The sequence below is a fragment of the Ovis aries genome, chromosome X, assembly GCF_016772045.2.
Source record: "Ovis aries strain OAR_USU_Benz2616 breed Rambouillet chromosome X, ARS-UI_Ramb_v3.0, whole genome shotgun sequence".
Taxonomy (NCBI): domain Eukaryota; kingdom Metazoa; phylum Chordata; class Mammalia; order Artiodactyla; family Bovidae; genus Ovis; species Ovis aries.
The window spans coordinates 107,496,866-107,518,822 of record NC_056080.1 but is presented as its reverse complement, the minus strand read 5'-3'; the positions used below and the strand labels follow the sequence as shown (position 1 = coordinate 107,518,822).

The 21,957-nt window shown below is 40.3% G+C and overlaps 1 protein-coding gene across 5 annotated transcripts in view; it reads right to left on the bottom strand.

Annotated features, from left to right (window-relative positions):
* GRIA3 (glutamate ionotropic receptor AMPA type subunit 3) overlaps positions 1-21,957 on the bottom strand; it is a 311,045-nt gene that overhangs the window by 12,212 nt on the left and 276,876 nt on the right. For 3 of the 5 annotated variants that reach the window (XM_012107364.4, XM_042242468.1, XM_027963531.2), the window contains one exon: positions 13,004-13,251. In XM_012107364.4, coding sequence (XP_011962754.1) covers positions 13,004-13,251 — 248 coding nt within the window. Of the gene's footprint in view, positions 1-12,323; positions 12,439-13,003; positions 13,252-21,957 lie in introns of all 5 variants that reach the window. The other 2 variants (XR_009598794.1, XM_004022361.5) reach the window with 1 other exon arrangement.

Below are 21,957 nucleotides of genomic sequence, written 5' to 3'. Positions count from 1 at the left end.
GGGAGATGTTTTTCAATAACAGATAGGTCACTGATTCCATCAGGACCACGGGAAAAAGTATCAAGCATTTTTTCTTCCTTTTCATGCTTCCTCTTTTCTTACTGCAAAGGGCCCAGTGTCTTCATGCTGCTCTCTGACTAAGCCCTTACCGGGCCCTGACCTCCCTCAAGCTACTGTGTTCTTCAAATGACTTCAATTTCTTTAGTTATGGCTGCTCTTACTAGATCTCAGGAACACAGCAGTCTGATTAAAGGCACTCACACTAAGGTCCAAATCGAGATCTCTCCCTAGAGATCCTAGGTTTAAAAAAAAATTATCTACACTTAAGTAAGCTAGGGTTGATAAAAGTGGGGCATGTTAGTTTAGAGCAGTGGTTCTCAAACTGGTCCAGAGACCCCTGGAGGATCCCTGAAATCTTTTCATCAGAGGGTCGGTGAGGTCAAAACTATTTTGGTAGTAATACTAAGATGTTCTTTGCCTTTCTCACTCTTATTCTCTCATGATGTACAGTGGAGTTTCCTGGAGGTAACATGACATGTGATATCACAACACATTGAATGAAGAAGTAGATATGAGAATCCTATTCTGTTATATTAAGCCAGATATTAAAGATACTTGCAAAAATAGGACAATGCCACTCCTCACTGATTTTTTAAAAAGCAAGCTATTTATGTGAATATACATAGGGTTTATTATTTTTAAATGAGTTATTAATACATTATTTAAAAATTCCATTTTAATTTCTGATATGGTAAGCATTAATAGACATAATACATATGAACAAAATTTTGGGGGGTTCCTATAACTTTGAATTGTGTAAAGGGGTCCTGGGACAAACAAGTACTGGTTTTAAAGGAGGGAAGGCTTTTCCTCTGCTGGCCCTATTCTGGGCTGCCACCCTCCACTCTTGTCAAAATCCAGGCTGAGCATTTAGCATCCAGGTCAGCAATCTAGCATCCTGCTTTTCTGACAAGTGGCCTACCCCTGCCTTAGGCCATTGAGTGGCTCCCTCAGAATGGTTGGTAACCGCTCTCTACTACCATAGTCTGTACAGTTACAGTGGAGGTTACCTTAGAGCAATGGTTCTCTATTAGGGGTAGTTTTGCCCTTCAGGAGACACTGGGCAATGTCGAGTCATCTTTCATTGTCACAACTGGGGAGGGGGGCAATACAGGCATCTAGTAGGTAGAGGCCAGTGATGCTGTTAAACACCCCACTATGTGCAGGACTGCCCCCACCACAAGGCCCCAGATGTCAATAGTGCTGCGGCTGGGAAACCCTGCCTTAGACAATCCAAACCTCATCTGATGCCCCAGGACTTTAGGGAAATCTGACAAATTATATATCCTTAGAAGTTTAGTCTTTGATTGGAAAAAAAAATCACAGGGTTTATGAAATCTGGCAGGGAACCAATGTGCGTTTGGGAACTTCTAAATAAAAATGAAGGAGAAAAACAAACATTTTAAGCAGCAGCACAGCCAAGCAGCATAAAAGCTGTAATCAGAAATCACAGATAATACCACTTAACAAGGTTAGGATAGCTGCCAAGAAAAGAAAGTACTTTAAAGGCCAAATCTCCTACAATTGTATGTTGCTGCAGGGTGGAACAAATTCTCAAGATGGCAGAGAAAAACTGCTTCTATCCACATAATTTTCTCTGTTACTGTACCTTACTGGATGTATTGCCAAACTCAATTCAAATCAACCAAATGTATTGATGTTCCCCTTCCAAAACACACACACACACACACACACACACACACACACACACACACAATTTGGTATTTTAAAGAAAGTAGAATTAGGTGGGCAATTGGTCACTTTAAATGTCACTTTCCTCTTGATGCCATTTTTGCTCCTCACCGTAATATTTTCTTTCTCCCTCTTCATCTTCTATCTTGCCTTATTATTTGTGCCCAGGCCTTGTGTTTCCCCCTAGACTATGTTGCTCAAGTGGAAAGACCATGGCTTATATATTTGTATTCCCCACTTAGAATAGTTCTCTCAAGAAATACTTGAATAGAAAGCTCTTTTAGCATTTTGTTTCCCAGCCTAGCACTTAACACATAATAAAATTATTATTATTGGTCAAGTTTAATAATCACTTTAAGAAGGTAGATTCATGGCTTCTCTAAGTACAGCCATGAATAAATACAGAAAGGGTCAGTAATCTGCTCTAGCCTGCACTGTACCTTCACCAATGGAACACACAAAAGGGGGTGGCAAGCCCGCATTGTTTTTGTTCTTAGACTTTGGATGTTCATAATGAATTTTTTCTTTAGGGACCATCAGATTCCAAATAACTCTCAGCCTAGCAAGGGTAGATCCAGCAGCTGGGGCCTTTCACTGCTGTGGTGCGGTGGTATGTCTCCAGGGGAATGTTTCAGAGCTCTGACTGCAGGCCCTTAATGGGTACCTAGGAGAATTAGAAGTCAGAAATATTTATTGTCCTTGCTTCAACAGAGAATGGAAAGAATTAAACAAAGTAGGTCAGATTCCTATCATGGAAATTGGTTAGTCATTCTCCCCTCTGAAGGGCTTGCTGTGAATATCTCCTGAGTGGAGTCCTCTTAAGGCAAAAATAAAACAGAACAAAACAAAAACACAGGTCGTAGAGCTTGGGAGAGAACAGGAGTACTTTGTAATTTCAGGGGGTCTGGGACCCCCCACCTCTGCCACAAATATTTTCCTCACTGGTACCTGACATTCCATCAAGGGAATTTCACATCTTTAAGACGGAGGAAACTTCCTTGTTAAAATACAAAGCTTCATGTGAAATGGGAAAGGAAGTGGAGTGTAACTGTTTATAAACTCCAACTCTTTGTTCTGTTTTGTTTAAATAATGGTCTGGGGTGTTGGATGGAGGAAAGGCTGTAAATTCCTCCTATGGAAAGGCTGTAAATTGCACCTATAGCATAAAAATGTATGTGGATTATGGACCAGATGGAGGGGATAACAGCAAATGTCACCTAGATAGTCAGTTAATAGTATGTGAAGGGAGCACTGACCTGAGACAGAATGATGGTTCCTGAGTGTGGGGAGCAGTCATGGAGTAGCATCAATTTTTTTTTTTTTGAAATTGGGGTAGTAATGTAATTCATAATGCCTTGAAAATGAGTTCTATTTTTGAAGAAAACATTACTGGCTGATACAAATTTCTGCTTATCTTTGCCATCCCCACCTGGCAACAATCAACAACAAAGCTCTGTGCTCATTAATCCAGGGCATCCAGCCCCGGGTGGCAGTTGTCTAGGTTCCCAGCTCATTTCTGGGAGCTATGAGCCAGCCATTGCGAAGTTCAATGTCATCTTAGTGCCGGCCAGTGTTACATATGCAGACAGTTTTAGGATAAGAGGAACAATTTTTTCTTCTGTGAAGTAGAAACTGCTTATTTTTTTTTTTAAGTAACTAAAAATTTTGATTTCAAAGGAACTGTCCAATTTATTTTTTAATTTTGATTTCAGGAAATACCTAAACTACATAGATTTGAGCCATGTTGGATTCTTTTTTTATAAAGAAAGAAATATGGAGAGAGTGATGTGAGGGTGCTGTTTTCCCATAGTGCAAAGAAGAAAAAATGGCCTCGTGAGTTAATGACCAAGTTGATTCCTCCATATGGTGTTCCTAGAAGGGTTGAGAGACAAGGTCTGTACTATGGATATGGTTCTAGGCCTGAAAGATATAGGAATCCGAGGGTGTTGTAAGATTTATCTATTTGAGAGACTGTGTGATATATTCTAGTTTAAGTGGCTTCTTTTCTCCTTTCTGAGCAGGGACACCTAAAGAGCAAATGTCTGTTTAACTAATTATACCAAGAGATCTTCAATGGTGCCCTTAGGAAGGACAGATATATGTGTAAATACATAGGTCATGGAGCGAAAGACAAGAAGATTACGGAGAAGTAAAAGAAATACATGAGCAAGGATGGTGTATTTGCAGTGTTAATTACAAACTTGCTCTAAGAACACAATGTCTGAATGATGATAACAGAAACTTATCACAGCCTAAGCTGGAAGCCCTCCCCTCATGCTATGATTTATCCAAAGCTCACTCCAAGTTACTGCATTTGCTTCTTGGTACCTAGTGACTTTTTGGAACAACTTCTAAAAATTATCTTTGGTCCAGTGGAGGGAGAAAAGCCATCTATCACTGGCTTTTCTACTGAATATATTTCAGGTTTTCATGGTGACAGTTCACCTTTTCAAATTGCTCGCTTGTTTCCCTAGCCTTTTCTGGAGAACTCCTAGTATCATTCAGGAAATCACAGGCAGGAAGGCAGTTACAGACATCTCTGCCCAGGCAGGACTTGATCTATTAAGTTGAAGTCAATTGATGACCAACCAAGAGAAGATTCATCATTGGATGAAAGGATATAGTCTAGAGTCCTTGCTATTCTTTTCCATAGGTTACCTGGGGATAGTGTAGTGAAGGGATTTACCTCTCCATCTAGTAGCTGCTGGAGGCTATGCCCTAGACTACATTAATATTCTGGAGCCCCTTTAAAGAAGCTTGATTTATTTCTTTTCACAGGGGTTTCTGGATGCAGGATTCTAGGAAAATGAAGATTTAAGTTATTTTAATCTTTCTACCCTTGGAGAAAGCCTGAACTTTCTCCACAACCTGAGAGCAGGCACATATGACTGCTGGCAATACTGGACCCTGGCCACCCAAGTGACCCTCATTCCACAGGGGCAGCTACAGTGATTTGCAGACTTATACAGTGCTTAGCTGCTAGACTCTCACTCTGAGACAGTATTTATATCATGTAGTTCACAAATGTAGCTTAAACCTATTTAACTCCTTGCTAATGAGATCATAATTTAATGTAAGTGCAAAGAGCAAATTCAATAATGCATGCCTATAACACTAGGAGGTGAAAGCTGTGAGCCATTTTACTAAGGGCCCAACAATACTAGTGATTGAAACCTATCAATGGGCTTCTGTGCTAGAGAAGCAGCCCCCAAAGTCACTTAGAGATATTTGGATAAAGCCAGGTCATTTCCAAATGATAACCTCTCAAATGCAAAGTGATAGACCTCTTGATTACAAGTTGTGAATTTCACTAATGGATTCTTGCCAAACTAGGCCTTGGTCCAATCTCTCCCTCTAGAACTAGAAACCTGAACAATTTATTGGTTGTGGACTATCTGACATAACCCAATTTGTCTGGGAAGACTTCTTACTCAGTTTGTCCCTGACAGGGAGAAGGGCATGAAGGAAAGATGCTAAGCTTCTGGAGAAGCTAGTTTTGTTTAAAATGTGGCCACAGATAATTTCCCAGGCATGTAATTGATATGAGTCCCTTGAAAACCCTGTTTTGAGATCCATTAACATTCAAACTATCACATTTGGTTGTGTTTCACTACATACAAGTGTCTTTTCTTTAGTTCATCCCCGTGATACTGAGAAAGAGAGGCATAGACTGAGAAGACAGACGGAAGCAAGTCTTCACCAGAAACTCAACAAGTGTTTCTGAAGAAAGACATCTAGTTCATTTTCCTGATTCTAGGCAAAATATTCATTGAGAGTTTAATCCAATGGGTGCCAGCATTTTCTCTCAGTAGCCCTCCATTGACCATGACCCATAGAAAAATAATCAGTCTTAGCTTACATGCCAATAGATTGCAACAAATAGGGTCTACCTATCAGATCTGAAAGCTAACTTCTGGTTGCCATTCCAGGGTACACGCCACTCTTTTCAGCTTTCATCCACTTCTCTGCATTTCCAGCAGCAATGCTAGATATCACATGCTAGCAGAGTCAGTCTCTCCCTCTCATTTTTTTTTTTAAATGTAATGGATGCTATTGTTTTAGATCTATATTTTGAGAAATATTTGCTTCAAAGCCAGATGAAATTGAGCTTTATGGTGAATCTAGCACTTGGACCACCCTTTGCCACCTCTGACCAATAGGGATTTGCCTCATGTGCCAAGGGCCAAATGTTTTACCGCTCTCTAGAAAGTCAAAAGAGAATAGATTTCAATTGTTCTCTGTAAAAGAAATCTGCCCCCACCCTGTTCCACCAACCTCAATTCCCACCCTCATCGAACGTGTTTTAATCATTTCATATCTTTTGTGTTTCTTTTCCAATCATTTCAAATCTTTCGCATTTCTTTTCCATGGCTGTCCTACCTTTCAGAGAGTGTAGTCCTATATTCTTCTCTTCAAATGAAAGGAGACCAAATGATTTGCTCTTAGTGGGGCAGAAAGAGCATAGCCATATACCGTTTAACTCTGCCACTGCAGCGGGGTCTTTCTTCTTGGCAACTGTATAGCAGCATTCTTACCTTCAGGCTTTTCATTCCTGCTGCTCTTTCTGTAGCTCTGGTGTTGGACATTTGGTCATTGTTTGTCAATAAGAAACACATTCATGTTATCAGGATAACACCAAAGGCAAATAACCACATCCTAATCATAGAAACTGTGTTAAGGCCACGTAGTCAATTTCAAAAAAAAATTCATTAAAATGGGTTAATTTTAAAAAATACTTTCTTTCTGGATTACAATTTTTTTTTTTCCGGTGGTAGAACTTATTCTTTAACACCATCTGGTAAAATCAATGGTTTTGGTAGTCACTGGATTGGTTCAGTTCTTAAGGCAAAAAGGTCCCTTGTTTGCAGCAGCCACTTGAAAGAAAGTGAGGGTTTGCTCTTGGGAAGAAGACCTGAGTAAGTTCAAGGAGCAAACTTAGTCACTATCAGGAAAGAAAACTGTCAGTTTCTTCATACTTCCAGGCGGCAGCACCAGCATAGAGACATGCAAACCAACGAAGAGTGTAATGTACTCACCCTACTCCTTGATCCCAAACCAGTCTTGGTGACTCACAGGAACTTCTTCTAAGACTCAGGCAGTGCCATCGATCTGTAATGATTCTTGACTACACACATAACAGTGTCAATAGAGAGTCACTGGGGTCCGGCTTAACCCTGGATATCCAAAATGTCTCCCTTTAGGGATGGCTCCTGCCAATAAAACGTCCATCTTATTGCAGGTAAAAGGCAGAGGCAGATTCACATCCATGACCCAAGGCCCAAGAATGTCAAACAATTCTGGGTGTGGAAGAGAAGTGGTTAAGAGACGGTGGCATAGGAGAGGAGAATTGTAGACAAACATGGAAGAAGAAATACACACAAAGCTGAGGATCTCATTTATGCATATAGGAAACACAGTATCACCTCATTTATCTATGTACCACTAAAGAGAAGCCGAGGGCATTTGGAAATCTACTGTCCGAAAGTATAACTTTCTACTATCTCTGAATAGAGACTTGCTAAGCAAATACATGGTTATGAAACAAAAAAAAAGATTGTGATAGGAGGAATATCTTTGAATTTCTTAAGAGAACAAACTCTTTTTAAGTACTTTAAGAGCACCCATGTGAAAGGAGATATAACTAATTTTAATTGCAAGTCATTTTTGGAATTTATTAAAACAAGTTCCCTAAGTTCTTTACTAGCATCCCATTGGTTAGTTTATTCTGCTGCTGCTGCTACTGCTGCTGCTGCTGCTGCTGCTGCTGCTAAGTCGCTTCAGTCGTGTCCGACTCTGTGCGACCCCATAATGGCAGCTCATCAGGCTCCCCCGTCCCTGGGATTCTCCAGGTAAGAACACTGGAGTGGGTTGCCATTTTCTTCTCCAATGCATGAAAGTGAAAAGTGAAAGTGAAGTCGCTCAGTCGTGTCTGACTCTTAGTGACCCCATGGACTGCAGCCCACCAGGCTCCTCCGTCCGTGGGATTTTCCAGGCAAGAGTACTGGAGTGGGGTGCCATTGCCTTCTCTGTAGTTTATTCTAGTCCTGATATATTTGTGAAGAAAATAAACTGCATTTCTCTATCAATACTCTATAAATCATAATGATCAGGTTAGAAAGATGCCCTGGAGAGGAAATGGCAATCTGCTCCAATATTTTTGCCTGGAAAATTCCATGGACAGAGGAGCCTGGTGGGCTACAGTTCATGGGGTCACATAATGCTTAGTTGCACAGTTGTGTCCAACTCTTTGTGACGTAATGGAAGTTTAAGTTCATATCTCATACTTGCCTATATGCCTTACAAGTTAAGGCAACTCTCACTGCAGTCAACTGGTTTAGAATGGTTTATTTTAAACATTCTGTTCCAGTGTTCCCCAAAGCACACAAAATATGCTGATTTTTGTCTTGGAAAATATAGACACTGGAAGTTGATTTAAATCCCTGGATAGAACTAAAACCAGGACACTTCTAGGGTGAAGTGGGGTATGGTTTATAATGCCTTGTCAAGATCACAAATGGATTGTTTCATTGACCAGACCCCATCTAGTAAAATAAGGTTATGTGGGGAAGCTAGGCTGGGTGCCCTTCACCCAAGATTAAGGGAATGAAACAGCGTGGGTGCGGGCATCAGAAGAATTTGAAAGTTTGCGGGGACAAGCAGCTGAGGAGGGAGGTTGATGTGGTAATTCAGCAGCTAAAATCCCCATTCTGCTGTGATTTATAGCAATAGACTTTCACTGGCTATGTCACAAACCCCTGGTGATGGGGGTTTATCGCTGAAACAACCCACTGGCTCCTAATTACTGCATTTGCACACACAATGTAATAAAGCGCTAACACAAAAGGGTGATTTGCAGGTTAAAAATTCCCAAACCACAGCTCTAATTTCCATGATCCTTGCCTGTACATTTATAGTTCATCAAGGAAGGATTGAGTCTGATTTGTTTCCACCCTATTAGCCCAGGTTTAGGAAACTGGCAAACCCAAGCAGTATTATAGTTCTAACCTGTAGATCTGGTGCAGAGGCTAACTGGTGACTGACCTTATTTTAATTTCTTGTATTTAGAGAATTTAAAAAAATCTATTTCATCAGCCTAACTGTATGTACATTTAAAACAGCCTGATCACTGCTTCTTTCTTCCATAAGATAGTAACTTTTAAAGAATAGGCTTAGAATGTGTTATGTCTCATATCAGAGGGGAAAAGTCAAGAATTTAACATAATTGCCCATTTATCATTACTTAAAGATTGTGGGAGAGAGATAAATAATATCTGTTTTTTTTCCCTCTCCTGGTTTCAGAGATAATAGTTGTGAAAGTGTTTTTGAAAAAGTAAAAGCACTTATAAACGTCAGGCTTTGTGATTATTGTCATTTTTAGTAATCAGTACTGAGGGCTGGAATGGCTTAAATATGCTATTTGCCTTGTAACCAAGGTAGTTGAGAATGAACTTGATTTTTATGGAAATAGATCATATGTAATCAGATTTGCATTGCTCATTGGATGGATAGATGTGATAAATTGCTGTCTGCAATATTATCACAAGAGGTGACCCTGAAAGTCAGCAGAGATTTGTGACAGCATTAGCTGTGTGACCTTCTCAAAGTCACCACCATCTCTGGGTCTCACTTTCTCTATGAAATGATGGTGTATTTGTCAATTGTCATGTTAACTGGGGATGGAATACAATAAAGAAATGTAATTCTCAAGCCATTTTACTAATACAGTTAAAACTCACTGATTTGAATAGAGGAGAAGGATTGTCTGAAGGAGAAAGTCCTGAATTACAAAATAGGTTTGAAGAATGACAGTTTCATTTCTTAAAGTCTATTTTGTAATTCAAACTCTCTATAAAACATTGCTTTAGTGAAGGTTCTCATGAGAACTACCTTAGCAGATAAATTTGTAATGAATATGATTATATCTCAAAAAATGCTTCCAACATTTGAAAAAGGTTTGTTCTCGTAAGGAAAAATTCAACTGACAATTGAATCTAAACTCTTCATTTGCTTAACAAACCTCTCTTGGCCTCATCCCTGATAAAGTGAGACTGTAGATTGGTCCCTGTAGACTGGTGTCTGTCCAATTTATCACAAATTATAAATTAGAGGGCTCCAAATTAATGAGGTTTCACTGCCTTTTCTACCTTCTTTTCCATTGATTTGTTTTTGGCATCAGCACTAAATAGTGAAGCACTGATTCAAGTTCATCTCTTGCCCCTTCTCTTGCTCACTCTCAGAAAACAGCAGGTAGCAAGAAGAAAGAAGTTAAAGGCAAGCTCCTTGGTCATCCAGAAATGGAATAAGCAATCATTGGATACGCAGCACTGATCACACTATTATCCATAGTTGAGAAAGGGTCGACTTATTTCAAAAACTTGTCTGGAGGAGTGAGCAAAGGAAGTGATTTGAAAGATGAGTGGCAGGTAGCACTATGGTCAAAGAAGTTGGCAACATTTAGCATCTACTGAAATATTTTTCTATTTGCATGCCAAAAATCAGATAATCTGGAAATTGTGGGGCTTGCAACAAAGTTACTTGATAATTTTGCAGCAGTATCAGCTGAGGCAATATCTGGGTGAAAAGTAAAAATTCAGCCAGATGCGTGCAGATCTTTTTGTTTATGTAACATCAAATATCTGGTTATTTGAAAACTTCTGGGCACTTGGCATCATATGGATGTTTTAGAGTCATCTTGATACAGTCCATGGCGCCTTTTTAACCATGCTGAGTATGAAGGATGAATTCGTGACAGCCATGTATCCAATCGAGCTCAATTTTCACTCTGCAACTCACTTGAACGGTATAATTAGGTTCTCCGTGGCCTGATAATAATATGAGAAAAAAGACCAGGAAGAAAGTGCTAAGTACTCTAGGCTTCAGGTGAGCCATTGCCAAACTCGAATGAGCCAAGTCAATGGCATTAGTTCACACTGGTAGGAAAGGAAGTTAGCGCTTTTTGATACATAGTAAAACCTTGATTAATTGGAATCCATAAGGGACGAATGGAATTTTCAATAAGAATACTCATTTTGTTTCATTCTTGGCTAATAATACTTTTTTTTCCCCCCTCAAAGTGCTTGTATCCACTTTCTCGCCTCAGGCAAGCAGCGTCTAATGTTTGAGGGTCAATCCAGATGGAGAGAAGATATAGGAGACAGAGCTGAGCGTGACCCAACCATAGGTCATCTCTTGGCAAGTGATTAAAAAAAAATCAATTCCTTGCAGTCTTCTCTTTTGGTACTATTGTTGCTTTCTCGTCAATGTGGAACTGTGAGGGGGGACAATTCAGTGAGCTGGTGTACTGGTTAGGTGAGTTCTGGTTAATCAAGGTTTTACCTTGCCCATGCTTGGTAAGATTATTTCCTGTAGATAGTTGTTTTTAAATTTATTTCTTGGAAAGTGCTCTGTGTTTCCAAACCCTGTATTATACTGCAGACTGGCAAACTAACTTTTCCGTCAGCATCCTGAGGAGTGGAGAGAGAAAGAGAGGAGCAGAGGTGTAACCATTGTCTCTGAAGGAGAAATGTTTTGGCTCCCCTGTCTGTTGGTCTGTGACTGGGAAACACTATTCTTCACCTTAAGATGCCCATGGTATCTTGGTTGTACAAGAGTCGATCTTACACGCTTCAATATCATTCTCATGCCCTTTAGGCCACGGAGGATTCTGTTTTCAGGTCCTCTCCTGTACTTACCCAACACGTCTTCCATCATTGTATTGTGGCTTCTGAGCTTGCCCCTATTTCTTGTTGCTTGGTTGAAGGCTATTCATTTGTTCTAGCCCGAAGAACATTAAGGAGCCAAAGGAATGCCAAGTAAGATGGATTTTCTCACAACGGCAGCCTGGATAACAATTAGACCTACCTGAACCAAGAACACGGCTAAGGAGAAGCCAAATCAGGGATTTATACACAAAGAGTATCAGTCAGGCGACGCGCTTGTTTAAATATACCGAATACCTTGGCAAAGTCTATATATGTGGTGGCCTATTGAAGAAAGACCCCATTTAACTTGAAACCGAACTTGTTCTTTGGCTTTCAAGTTGAGTGGGGCCAGCTTAAATAGGCTATCACATATTGAGAACATCTCATCACTCATACACATGATTGAAGAAGCCACCTCTAATCAGGCAACCAACCACTGAGCAACCATCACGCCTGAGGGGGAAAAAAAAAGGGGCTGTTACCTGACTTTTCAGTAGATAGATTTGATTTCTCACAGCACTCATCTGAGGCGGGTGGGGACAGTCTTAAGGAAAGCCTCAGGCTTGTGAAAGCCTAGGGTGTTGAGACCTGCACACTGGCCTCCTTAAGGCAGGCGGTCTGGCCTGTGAGGGGAGGGGCAGGGTGTGGACGGGGAGCCTCTGTCTGGGAGTTTAAGAAGGGACCCAAGTTAGATCAAAAGTGCGGGCGGTGCCCTGAAGTCTTTCTAGTTCCCAAAGCTGCCAGGCAGGGGAATAACCTGGTCATTCCACTTTCTGTGTGAGTCTTGTGCTCTTTCCTCAATAAGAAGCTAACAGTCTTGCCGATTACTCGTCACTAAGGGTACCCGGTTGTGGTGACATTGAGGCTGACCTTGGAGTCACCGCCCCCGCTGCCGCACTCTCCTTTGTCGTACCACCATTTGTTTTTCAATTTGTCCAAGAGGCCTTGCTCATTCAGTTTTAATACTGCCAGGTTAACAGCATTTCTTGAAACGATAAAACAATAACTTGTAAGAAAATGCACAAATGCTTAGGAAATCGTTAACGTATAAAAAGGAGCACAAGAGGACAAATTGGCTAAATTTCACAGAACGTGGAGCTATAAAAATGTCTGTACAGCAAATACAGGGTTAAATATTGGAAGGTGGCATATGGAGGATAACATTTGCTCAAAAACTGAAGTGTGCGGGATGGGGAAATTGTCTTTGAGAAAAAAAGTAACAAGAACACCACATCCATGCAATTAACATTCGTCACATATGGCACCATAACTTGGCTTTTACCATTTAAATTGAAAAAGCCGTTGAACTGTAAAATTAAAACAGCAACAAACAGTCAGAGAGGACCACACAGAGAGAGAACATTAAAAAAAATGGATGCATTAAATAGATGAAACCATAATTTACCGTCTTATTTAACTCCATGGAATATTGTAGGTTTTAAACTTTTAAAAGTTACCTCAAAATCCACAAGAAAGAAAATGACAACAAAATGCATCAGGGTAGGTGGAATACTATAACAACACGGATATTGTTATATTATTCCACCCACCTTAATGCTGAGCCTTTAGGGGTTGCCACACCATAGCCTTTGGAATCCAGATTTCCACCAACTTTCATCGTATCACACGGTTTTCTCTGCTCAATGTACTCATTCATGGTTGACTCCAGCAGGAAGGCGAACTTTCCCTTGGACTTCCGCACTCGGGCCACCCCGTCTGCTGTTGTTTTGGTAAACACAGATGGCTCTGCTGATTTCATGTAAGACCACATTTTTTCATAGACAGCAATTTTGGATCTCTGCAACAGAGATAAGAATTCTTAGAACTACCAGATCTTAAAACTAGAAGAGGCCTCAGTGCAGTGGTTTTCCAAAATGTTTTGATGGCCATCTACGGAAAGAAAAGCAGGCTATGCTGCAACCCAGTAAGTACATTCATACATATATAAACATGGTTCCAATAGGTTTTTCCAAAATCACATTCATCTCTGCTATGTGTGCTGCTCTCTGCTAGTTTCTATTCTGTTTGAATTCACTTAGAAAAATGTTGGTCAGGACCCACTAAATTGATTTTATGGCTCTAATAATGGCTTGCAATCTACTTGGAAAAACACTCTCTTAGTCCCATCTTCATCTCAATTCAGAAATCACCCTACAGTATACTGCTAGGTAATTACCCTTTACCTGCCTGAAAAAAAGAGGCCATTGGAAGGGAGTGTACAATCATTTTTGTTAGCCTACTCCAGCATGGGGCATTAATTATTGTAAGAAAGTACTTCCTTATTCTGAGCTGCAATTTGTTTCTCTAAGACTCCCACCCTTGACTACTATCCTCTAGAGCTATGCAAAGCAATTCTATTCCTTCTTCTACATGATGGTCCTTCAGATATTGCAAGGTTGTTATTATGGCCCCTCTTCATCAGTTAAACACCACTGATATCTAATATTGTTCCCAGTACCCTCACAATTTTTGATCTTTCTCCCATTGGATTCTAGCTAGTGATATTTCCCTTGAGTTGGAGTGTCTAGAAATCAAATATATATGACAGGGACAGAATGAAGAGAAAAACTGCTTCCTGTCATTGAAGCATTATTTTCTATCAACACTGTTTGAGCTTTAAAAAAATTTATTTAGTCTTTCATCCATCCTTTCAACAAACACTCATTGGGCACCTGCTGTATACAAAGCACTCTACTGGGGGTGTGAAGAATTTGAGAATTCCTCCCTCAACTCAGGTTGAGGTCAACCCCTTCCCTAAACTGTTAGTTCTTTCTACCATGCCAAGTTTCCCTCATCTTTAGTTTTTTGAAGTTAATTCCATTAAATTTCATCTTAATTCAGGTGGTCCTTAGAACATGGACTAATTACTTACAGCTCTACATTAAGCATTCTGGAGAATATAAAGGAAGCATGGTCTCAGTGACCCCATGACTTACAATTAAGTTGGGAGCTAGATCCTGAGACATGAAAACACTTAGAGAAACATTCAAAAGAATCTTTGACCAGAAGTGAGATAACATGGTAGAAACTATAAACACATGCCATGTTTTCAAGTGTGCTTTTATGGGGTTTTCTGGCCCCTACCTCAGCTTTCTGGATTGCTTATTTAGCTTCTCTTCTCTGGACTTTGGCCAGTTGCACTGTATCTTTCCTGAGGCTTGCTTGGATCTGCTCAAAGACTTCCAAAATTATTTGAACTCCCAGAACTATCACCATGGAATAAAGCATTGTGTTTATGGCAATCAGATCTTCATTGAGGCCCTCACTGAGTCACTGAAACTATTCATTGAGATGAAATATGCTTGCTTTGCATAGAGAATAGGAAAAATACTCAATGTGGCTGAAGTGGGATGAACAAAAGGGAGAATGGTAGGAAAAGAGCTTAGAAGGATAATCAGAAGTCAGATCTTATAGGGCCCTGTGGGTCATGGTAAAAAGTTTGGATTTGTTCTACATGTGATAGGATACTATTGGAGGATTCTGAGGAGGGATGTGATAAGATCAGATTTAAAATTTTAAAGCAGTACTCTAGCTGCTGTATGGAGACTAGACTATGAGGTAGACCAGAATGGAAGCAAGGAGATCAATTAGGAGGCTTTTCTAATGATCCAGTGGAGGGATAGTTGTGACTTGGACAAGGCCGGGAACAATGGAGGTAGACATGTTTGGGGAAGACAGCAAACAAGCCTTGCTGAGGAACATCTTCCCCTGATGGGCCTAGAGACGCTTTCAGATTAAATATTTCCAAACTGCACTTAGTCTTCCTTGTACAGCCTGGCTCTCCTAAATTCATCAGCAAACTTCTTAACATCCAAGCAGAAGGTTTGGTTTTTATTCCTTCTTCAGCCTCTCATTATGTCATGTTTATTCTAACATAGAAACGCCTATAGGATCTGTCCTTCTGTCTCCTTCTCCTTCTCCTTAGCTTTGCCCTGGGTCAGGCTTTCCTCAGTTTTTGGTCTAGACTACATGGCCTCCTAACTGGTCTCCCAAGTCTCATCTTCTCTTCCATTTATCCTCCAGTGATCCTTCCAAAATGTAAATCTGATCAAGTTACTTCATTCTTTAAAAGTCTCCGATAGTTCCCTAATACCTGAGGCCAAAATCTAAACTCTAATGTATGATATTCAAGAGTTTTTATGATCTTGACTACTCTCCTAGGAGCTGGTCACAATGGACTTCTCACTCTTCACTGAAATATGCCACACATTTGCATATCTTCTGCCTCTGGTTATGCTTTGGCTTCTGCCTGCTTAGCTCTATTCATCTTACAAGATACAGAGTGAATAGCATGTCTTCTGTGAAATTTTTCTTGACTCTCCTCTGTTCCCACTGAAGTGATTCCTCAGCTGTTTTCCCATTCTAATGATCCAGGGGAGGGATAGTTGTGACTTGGATGAGGCTGGGCTCATATGTTTGCTATAGAGCTTTTACTAAATTGCATTAAAGTGAATTGGCTATGGTCTGTCTTCCCCGTGTTGCTGGGTAATATTGATGACAAGTCCATGTCTGGTTCATTTTGGTAGCCCTGTTGGCTGCTACTACTGCTAAGTCTCTTCAGTCGTGTCCGACCCTGTGCGACCCCATAGACGGCAGCCCACCAGGCTCCCCCGTCCCTGGGATTCTCCAGGCAAGAACACTGGAGTGGGCTGCCATTTCCTTCTCCAATGCATGAGAGTGAAAAGTGAAAGTGAAGTTACTCAGTTGTGTCTGACTCTTAGTGACCCCATGGACTGCAGCCTACCAGGCTCCTCTGCCCATGGGATTTTCCAGGCAAGAGTACTGGAGTGGGGTGCCATTGCCTTCTCTGAGCCCTGTTGGAGGCCAGCACAATGTCTGATGCATGGTAGGCACTCAAGATACATTTAATAACTGAACTTTAGGCCTGATCAGGGTGAAAACCAGATTCTTGGTCAATGTCAGAATGTTGGTGAATATGACTACCAACACTAATTTTACAGCATTGTAGAACTCTAGAGCTGAAGTTACTTTAAAGATCTTTGGATCTTTCTCAACCAAACCATTCAGGATATATATTTTATAATCTACAGTTTGTCATTTGTTTTTTTGTCCCTTAGCCTGCCTTTAATGTTCACACCAAGAACTTTCCTGCTAATAATCGAGATCTTCTAAAATTGAAATCCCATCCATTGACGTTTATGCTCATTTCACATCACATATCCTCACTGTGCACATGAAACAATTTCTAAGCATCATCATGAAATATTCTCAATGGCTTTATTTTATTTCAGTGGGAATTTCCTAGACAATTGCCCAAACACTTTTTAAAAGTAGTAAATAATTCAGATGCACAGAAAGATATAAAAAGTTCTGTACGAACACCTGTGTACCTGATACAAAACTTAAGAAATAAAATATTATGAAGTTAGTTGAAATCTGCCTATGTATCCCTCCCTAACTGCACACGCCAAAAGTAACCTCTATACTGAATCTTGTCTTTATCATTCTCTTGCATCTCTTTATACTTTTTCTCCTTTGTAATGGCTGCATAGTGTTTTAATCTATGAATATGTCATACTTTATTTACCCAATCCCCTATTGAAGGACTCTTAAGCCAGTTCCAGTTTTTTGCTATTACAGACAACACTGTGGTGGGTATGTATCTTTGTTCACTTACAAAGAGGTATTTTGTATTGGCCCAGTCAATTCTGAATAAAAGGGAGAGGAGTTAGAACAATTATTCTCTTTTATTTTTATTGGAGTATAGTTGCTTTACAATGATCTGTTAGTTTCTGCTGTACAGCAAAGTCAATCAGCTACATGTGTATATATATATATATATATATATATATAGTGGTATAGAATCTGCCTGCCAGTGCAAGAGATGCAACAGACGTGGGTTCAGTTCCTGGGTGGGGAAGACCCTCTGGAGAAGGAAATGGCAACCCTCTTCAGTATTCTTGCCTGGATAATCCCATGGACAGAGGAACCTGGTGGGTTACAGTCCATGGGGTCACAGTCAGACGTGACCGAGCAGCTAAGCATGCATGCATACATATACCTCCTCTTTTTTGGATTTCTTTCCCATTTAGGTCACCACAGAGCACTGAGTAGAGTTTCCTGAGCTTATATAGTAGGCTCTCATTAGTTATCTATTTTATGCATAGTTTCAATAGTGTATATGTGTCAATCCCAGTCTCCTTACACAATTTTCAAATAGTCCATTACTTCCAAAGATAAATGTTTAAGCCAAGGGCAAAGGGGTCCATGAATTTTGATCTGAGCGTACTCTAACTTGGACTTATTTATTTCATCATTTACTCGAGCTCTTTGATTGTTGATATAGGTTAAAAGGTTTATTTTCTATGTAATGAGGCATTTTTAGGGGACTAAATGGCAGTGCTTGAAGTGGGTACTTTAAACATGTGTGGTGTACATGCAATGGATATTAATGAATGCAGTAAATGAAAAGTTAGTGGCAGGAATGATTGGGTCCTGGTTGATGACTTAATTCTGAAGGTTAGAAAGGTGGGAAAGAAATGGATCATCAGTGAGAAAAATTAAGCTGAAATGTTTATTTTCCTAACATAGTATTTAAGTGACAGTACAACACTGAAAACAAAAAGAAAAAAGAAATCACTAGCTGTTTTCGGTAATCTGTCTTATTTTGGCTGAAATATTGAAAACAATAGAAGGGATTGGATCTGAGCTCAATCATCTGGGAGAAGTTTTTAAAATCACTGGCCGGTTGTGTAACAACAAATTCATTTTTTTTTTTTTTTCTCCAGCGTGCCACAGTTCATTTTTATAACCACAGAGCACCATTTTGAGCCTAAGTAGGAATAAACAATGGCCTTGAAAAGAAAGAAATTCTCTTAGAACTGCTAGATAATTAGCAAATGAAATCCAAACAGAGAAATACATGAATGAGGGAGAAACGGATTAATTCAAAACAGTAGATAAAGTAATGCTATAGAAATCATGGATTCCATAGTCACTGTTCCAGCTGTTTGTGACAGATCATGAAGGTCGGTGATATGGAGACATTTGCTCTTTTGTTGAGGTGAGAATGTAAGGGGGCCCCATGAGGCAGGTGTGTGGAAGTGATTACTGAGGGTGCTCAGTCCACCAAGCAGCCCTTGGCTCTTTGCAATGGTGTTGGTTGCTCCTTGCCTCTGTGCATATGTGTCCCTCTTGTAGACCCAGGTGAGTACAAGGTAACTGTATAATGCAGTGGTTGAGAGTATGGAGTCACACTGCTTGTGTCAGAATTCCATTCACCTAGTGGATAAATGATTTGATCCCTATGTGTCTCAACTTTCTCATCAGTAAAAGGGGATGATTTTTTTAAATGCACGTTTCAAAGTTTATTGGGAGAAATAACATGAGTTAATAACATGCATCTCACTTAGAACAGTGCCGGACACACAGGAAGTGCTAAAAAAAAATGACATAGTTTTATAGTACAGAAAGCATCATTTGTTTCAGTGGCAGAATTTAATATTACTCAGTCCCATATTTACAGAATCATGACTTCATTTTATAGAGGAAATCATATGCTCAAGTATTATTCACATGTTTGGATCTCCAAACATATTCCTGATAAATGCTCATGGTCTGCCATCAACAAGAATCATTATCATTTGATTTGGATTTAAAAAATTTTGTTGGTGGAGGAAAAATGGGCAGGATGGCATATTTCCTTTTAAATTTATGTTTTGTGGTTTAGTTGAGGTTCATACATTAAAATCCTTATTAGCCAGAACATTACTATTGGGGATACCTAGTGAATGAAATTTCCTGCTTCCCCGAGAGTTAAATTAGAATATTCACTTGGTTAATAGGACATTCAGTTGGAGTCAGTAGAGTAACACCTCTTAGAGCTGCTGCTGCTGCTGCTAAGTTGCTTCAGTCATGTCCATCTCTGTGAGACCCCATAGATGGCAGCCCAGCAGGCTCCTCCACCCATGGGATTTTCCAGGCAAGAGTACTGGGTTGGGGTGCCATTGCCTTCTCCAATGAATGAAAGTGAAAAGTGAAAGTGAAGTCACTCAGTCGTGTCCGACTTTTCGAGACCCCATGGACTGCAGCCTACCAGGCTCCTCCTTCCATGGAATTTTCCAGGCAAGAGTACTGGAGTGGACTGCCATTGCCTTCTCCAAACTCTTAGAGAAGAGACCCTAAAAACCGTCTGTTTCAGCCTTTCACCCAGTGTAGCAATGGCTTCTCTGCTCAAATGCCTCTAGCAGGCAGGTACTCCCTAGGTCTCACGAGGCTCAGGAAGTAGTTCACTCCGTGGTGGGACAGTTCAAATTGATAGAAAATTCTTTTTGTTGGGCTGACTTCTCTCATGAGAACCTCTCTTCCCTCCAGTCCTACTTCTGTCTGTTGCTGGAATTGGGCAGTCTCTTCTGTCTGCTTCCATTTCTCTGTTACATGTAGCAATGGTTTTTACTGCTTTGTAATGGTCATCCCCAGTGGACTCTGAGGTTCTTCAGAGTCAGGATGACATCTTTTTTTGTTTCTGTATCCCCAGTGTCTAGCATTATGCCTGGCATGTAGGAAACTCTCACTACTTATCTGTGGAATGAATGAATGTTACAATTATAGTTCTACCCACTGGTCCTAATTCTGCCCTCTAAAGTGATACTGAATAAGTATGCTCTCTTTTTCTCATGCTGTACAGATTGAAGACTATCACCACCTTGTCACTTTTCAGTTGTCTCTTTTGTAAGCTAAATATTTTCAGGGGCTTCATCTGTTACTTGGATAATGTGAATTCCAGTCATCCTCTTCCCCTTCTGGTCACCATCTCCCAGATACATATTTTTTAATATTTCAAAGTCCCTCCTAAAACATCGCCGCCAGAATTGACCACAATAGGCTTGACAGAGTGGGACTAACACAAAGGACAGTGAGACCATTTCTCCCTATGATCTGGACATGAGCATAATTTTTCACTTTGACAGGATTCAACAAGCATATTTAGTTAGATTGATAGTTGAGAATTAACTGTATTCACAAAACAGACCAATAAATTGAAAACATAATTGTCAACAGAGGCATAATCTGCTAATTCACTTTATGGTATTAATTTACTGTCAGCTTGCAGGCAAAGTATTACATAATTTGTGAAGATAGTACTGGTGTTTGTGACATGCTCGATACGTCTATAGTGTGTTCTGTGTGAATAATTTGAGCAGGCAGAATGAAAGGTATGGGGAAGATGGTTTTAGGTACTTCATGCCCCATTGTTTCTCAAAGGGGAATGGTCTAGCTTTATGTATTTATTAGGGCTTCCCTTGTAGCTCAGTTGGTAAAGAGTCTGCCTGCAATGCAGGAGACCTGGGTTCGATCCCTGGGTTGGGAAGATCCCCTCCAAGGAAATGGCAACCTACTCTAGTGTTCTTGTGTGGAGAATCCCAAGGACAGAGGAGCCCGGCAGGCTACAGTCCATGGGGTTGCAAGAGTCGGGCATGACTTAGTGGCTAAACCACCACCATCATGTATTTCGTAAGTTTCATGGGCATTGTGGCTGTCATGCCTATATTGTCCATTTCCATACTGTATGTATAAGACTTGTACGGACATGTCAAAGAGAAGCTAGACTTGGCTTTGGATTCTCAGCTTGTTTCCCCTGATTTCACTGTCTTCATTCCTTGTCTGCTCCCTTTGTGGTATCAGTAGTCATGGAGGCATTCACTGATATTACAAGGGCTTCTGTTACTCTTGAGAAAGGGATAATTTGTATTTGAATAGGGGATTCACATCCCCAAAAGGAGAGTGGGTTTCCTGGTATTGTATAAAGTGCCTGCTGGGGCTGGAGAAGACTAGCCCCATGAACAGGACACAAAGAAAGTGGAAAATGGTGAGAGTTTCCAACAAAAATGCCTTCCCTGACCCATTTTTGCCTTCTCTAATTTTATTGTGGGCTATTTATTGCTTAACAATGTTGTCAATTTCTTCCCTAGATGATACTGATAATTAAGAGAATATCATTAAAAATTATGATGTCCTTTATCTTCTGAATTATTTAGCCCCCTCTGAAATTTCTGCTTTTAATAAAGGTTCACATGGCATTATTAGGTGGTACAGATTTTTTAAAAAAGTGGCTCTCAGTCTGCAGAGCCTAGTTTGTATTGCGTGTACTGGCCATGTCAAGAGGGACCACAAAGGGCTTTTATCCTACCTGCTCATTTCTATCAATCCACCTCTAAGTTAGCAAGCCAGTCTGGGAAAAACTGTGTGCTCACTATGCAAGTATAGTTTCCAGACAGATCGCAACCAGAATGCCACTCTGAAGGCCTTCTATATAGAAATTCAGAGATTGCCACTGGCTCAATAACTTGGCCCAGGTCACACAGTTAATGAGGAGCAAGGCTAAGACCCCACCCAAGTCTGCTGAATTACAGACTTTTCCCCTACAAACCCAGCCTCTTAAGCTCTAACACGGACTATATCCTGTCTGGTGAAAGAGAGCAACTCCAGAAACATTTCTTATTTCTTGTTCATTTTTTTAAGAAGTCGGGGCAACTTGTAAATT